Here is a 4,326-nt window from a genome sequence, read left to right on the forward strand (position 1 = left end):
CACCCGCTTCCCATCCTGAAAGCATCCCCTGCATTGCAAGATTCTAAAAGATCAAAAGTTCACGAATTCCCTTCCCATAATTTCTACACCTTGTCCGTGAAATGACGCACACCCCTCCCCCAACACTCTTTTTAAGACTTAACTCTCCAGATCTGAGGCTGCATTTTCATTCCTCTTCCTGGTGCGGCCAAAATGAAAGACAAGGTGAGCTGCTCCCTCTGCCTCGAAATGAAGCCCGAGCTGGCGACACTGAGATGTGGACACAACTTTTGTCAAGAATGTGTCACCAATGTGCTCAGCGCTCCAGAGGAGTTTGGGGTTTCGGACTGCGCAGAATGCCAGGAATGGCTCCAGGAACAGCAGAAAAAAGAAGAGCTTCCGAACCCGGACTCTTTCCAAACAGAACTGAACCCGGACTCTTCCCAATCAGAAGTCGAGGGATCCAAGTCATTATGTACGTTTTGTATAGGTTCCTCCGTCCCGGCTGTGAAATACTGCCTGCGTTGTGAAGCTTTCCTGTGTGGCCCACACCTTCTAGTCCACAAAGTGTCACCAGACCACGTCTTATGTGATGCCTCCACTTCCCCCCATAACTACAGCGCCCTCACCCACAAAGGGTCTGATGAGGTGATGATAGACCTCCTTCTAGAGAAACTGACCACCAAGAAAGAAAAGACGCAGAAACGAGTGCTGAGCTTGCGGGGGCACCAGGAGAAGGTGAGGGAGAAAGCTGCAGGGGTGACGGACGGGGTCAATGTCCTCTTCAAAGGACTCCAGAAACAACTGAAAAAAATCCAGAAGCGAGTCCTACAAGAGACGTCCCGGCAGGAGAATAAGGTTTCACAGTCACTCTCGGATCTGATCCAGAAGCTGGAGATGGAGACGGAAGAGTTGTCCAGGAAAGTCCATCATATTGAGGAGCTCTGGGCCTTGCGTGACCCTTCACATGTCCTACAAGATGAGGGTTTCCGGGACATCAACAAGGCAGCGTATGCAGACGAGGACCTGGAAGATGAGGCTGGAGATGTGAATGAAGAGTCTCTCTCGGAGATGATACATGATGGTTTATTTCAGATGATAAACGCTGTAAGTCCAGAAATCCGCACTCAGTCACTGACGAGGGTTCATCTGGACATGGACACAGCGGCTGATAATGTCTGCATCTCTGAAGATCTGCAAGCTGCATCCTGGTCCGTGTTAAGACAGAAGCGTCCAGCGACTCCTCAGCGCTTTGAGTCCTTCCAGGTTCTAAGCAGCACAGTCTTCCCCTTGGGACGATATTACTGGAGGGTGAAGACCAGCGCGTCGGGAAGCTGGAGAGTCGGGGTGTGTTACCCCAGTATGGACCGCAGAGGAGACACTTCTGTCATTGGGAATAACGACAAATCCTGGTGTGTGTGTCAGATCTGTGACAGCAAAAACCTCTTCTCCCATGCAGCAAAGCATGACAAAGAAAACACTGCTTTACCTTTCAGTCTTTCCTGTAACAGACTTGGGATATATCTGGATTATGAGGCGGGGCGACTCTCCTTTTATGAGCTGAGACTCCCGATTAGACACCTCCATACCTTCACCACCACCTTCACCGAGCCCCTCCATGCCGCCATCTACGTCTGTGGTGAGGAACAGAAATGCCCCACATGGGTGAGATTCATGGACTGATCTTTTCTCTGAATTGACCAATCTACATAGAGGAAGCCTCCACCCCCTCTCCCCTTCCCTGGGGCAAATCTGACGTTACAGGGGGTGATTGATTATGGCAAAATATTCCCCAACCTTCCTGTAGTCATTATGATTGTGGATCCTCCTATGTGTAAGAAAAGTATTTGTCATTATTACATTCTGCTATTGATTATAACATTGGTGCTTCCCGTGTGTTTAATGCTTTTACTGTAGAGAACCAGATTAACTATGTAACTATCGGGTTGATTTACTAAAACTGGAGAGTGCAGAATCTGGTGAAGCTCTGCATGGCAGCCAATCGGGTTCTAACTTCAGCTTCTTCTTCAATGAAGCTTTGACAATAAAACCTGGAAGCTGATTGGTTTCTGTGCAGAGCTGCACCAAATTTTAGGCTCTCCAGTTTTAGTAAATCTCCCCCCAATATGTAACCAATGGGTTTTCTCGAGCTTTGCTGTATGTGCAGAATGCTGGCACTGTGGTTGCTGGTGTCCGGTCACAGTGTATGCCGTGCATTGGCCAAAACAGCAGTCCTGCCGGCCACGAGTGTGAATTCCGCCCAGCAAACCTCAACTGAATAAGTCTTGGTCTGTGGGGAACCATTCACCGATATGTGTAGAGAGGGGCCTGACAATTAAACTGTATGGGGGGGGGGGGGCTGTACACCCTCCAAGGACATCATCCTTCCGTGTTCTCCAGACCTCCAGGTAGGCTCTTAAGTCCCCGGCATTCTGTCTCCTCCAGCCCTGGAAGCTTTCCTATTGGTTGCTGAGGCACCCCTCAAACAGAAAAACCAATAGGGGGATTGGGAGGTTAAAGGGGAGGGGCTTTACCTGAGAAGTTGAGATTTGCATATGACTGAGTTGCCAGGTTCATGAGTGGTTCACCTGAGGAGCGCTGCACTGAGCGCTGCACTGAGCGCTGCACCGAGCCCTGCACCGAGCCCTGCACCGAGCCCTGCACCGAGCCCTGCACCGAGCGCTGCACCGAGCCCTGCACCGAGCCCTGCACCGAGCCCTGCACCGAGCCCTGCACCAAGCGCTGCACCGAGCCCTGCACTGAACGATGCGCTGAGCGCTGCACTGAGCCCTGCGCTGAGCACTGCACTGAACGCTGCACTGAGCCCTGCACTGAGCACTGCACTGAGCCCTGCACTGAGCCCTGACACATTGGGGGGAGATTTAATAAAACCAGAGAGTGCAGAACCTGGAGCAGCTCTGCATAGAAACCAATCAGCTTCCAGGTTTTTTTTTGTCAAAGCTTAAACGAGGAAGCTGATTGGCCACTTTGCACAGCTGCAGCAGATTTTGCACTCTCCAGGTTTAGTAAACCAACCCCACCGACCAACCCTAGGTTCACACCTATGCATTGTAGTGCATTTTGCAGAAACGCACTACAGTCCATCTAACATGGTTTCCCGTGGTACAAGTTCACATAGGGCCCCACAGTACAGAGACACAGTATTGCATCCGGTGGCGTTTTTGGAAAGGGTCGGGGCTTTTTCCCCCTGCGAGTTGCGGCGGGTAACAGGCTTCAATGGAACCATACAAGAAACGCAAGTGTTGTGTTTGTGATGCGATTTTTGATGTGCTTTTGCGTTTTTTTTTCAGGTTTTTATTTTAGCAATGTACATAGCTGGTTGCAAAGCAGGGGGCTGGGAAGCTGGCTGCTGCGTCCTTAACGACTGATCAGTCATCAGCTGTCAGCGGGCTTCCCCACTGAAAGCTGAATGTAAAAAGAAAAAAAAATCGCTGGCAAAGTAATAAATTGCAAAAAAAAACAAAAAAGCGTGGTGCCCCCCCCCCCCCCCCCCCAGGTCTATACCAGGTCCTTCTGCTCTAGTATGGATTCAGAGGGGACCCCACACCTCCCAACTTTTTAAAATGGGAATGAGGGACACCTATCGGCAAAAGTATGCAGGCATAGGACACACCCCTTGCCACGCCCCCTTAAAGGAGAATTGTACAAAAAAACAAGATTGGTTAAACCCACAAGTGCTTTTTTTTTACCACGACTTTTCTTTTATATTGGCTTTTGGAATTCACAAATGTAGCAATTTAGAAATCGGATGAAAGGTTTAGCACCGGGAAACACTTTTTGATAAAAAGTGCATTTTATATACAACTCTATAGATCAGACCAACATGAGGGACAAATGAGGAGGAATGAGAGACAGAGGGACATTGCCCAAATCAGGGACAGTTCCTCGAAATCAGGGACAGTTCCTCGAAATCAGGGACAGTTTGGATCTATGGGACCCCCCCCCCATTCCAACATTTTAAAAAATGGTGTGGGATACCCCAAAAAAATCTATACCAGACCCTTATCCAAGCATGCCACCCGACAGGTCAGGAAAGGGAGGGGACAAGCGTGCGCCCCCCCCCTTTCTCCTGAACTATACCAGGCCACATGCCCTCAACATGGGGGTGGGTGCATACTTGATTGGGTGTCTCGTCACAAGTCTGACGTCGTCCAGGGGCACGACGAAACACGTCCGGGGAGCGACGTGCTGACGTCACCGGAGGGAGAGGCCGTTTGTATGGTAGCCGGCCAGCTATTAAATACTAGTCTGGTTTACAATATGGCAAGCCTTTCCTTTGTTTTGGGTTGCTATGAATACAGGAATTGATCGAGGACTCTGCATCCT

At 50.0% G+C, this 4,326-nt stretch overlaps 1 protein-coding gene across 1 annotated transcript; it reads left to right on the forward strand.

Moving 5' to 3' along the window:
- The first annotated feature begins 228 nt into the window (after window positions 1-228).
- LOC141114261 (E3 ubiquitin-protein ligase TRIM21-like) lies at window positions 229-1,662 on the forward strand. Its single transcript, XM_073607844.1, has one exon. It carries the CDS (start codon window positions 229-231, stop codon window positions 1,660-1,662), a length of 1,434 nt encoding a protein of 477 aa, XP_073463945.1.
- The last annotated feature ends 2,664 nt before the right edge of the window (window positions 1,663-4,326 follow it).

The sequence above is a fragment of the Aquarana catesbeiana genome, linkage group LG12 (assembly GCF_042186555.1).
Source record: "Aquarana catesbeiana isolate 2022-GZ linkage group LG12, ASM4218655v1, whole genome shotgun sequence".
Taxonomy (NCBI): Eukaryota; Metazoa; Chordata; class Amphibia; order Anura; family Ranidae; genus Aquarana; species Aquarana catesbeiana.

Excerpts from the sequence above, each read along its gene's own strand:
- LOC141114261 (XM_073607844.1), top strand. The coding sequence starts at position 229 with ATGAAGCCCGAGCTGGCGACACTGAGATGTGGACACAACTTTTGTCAA.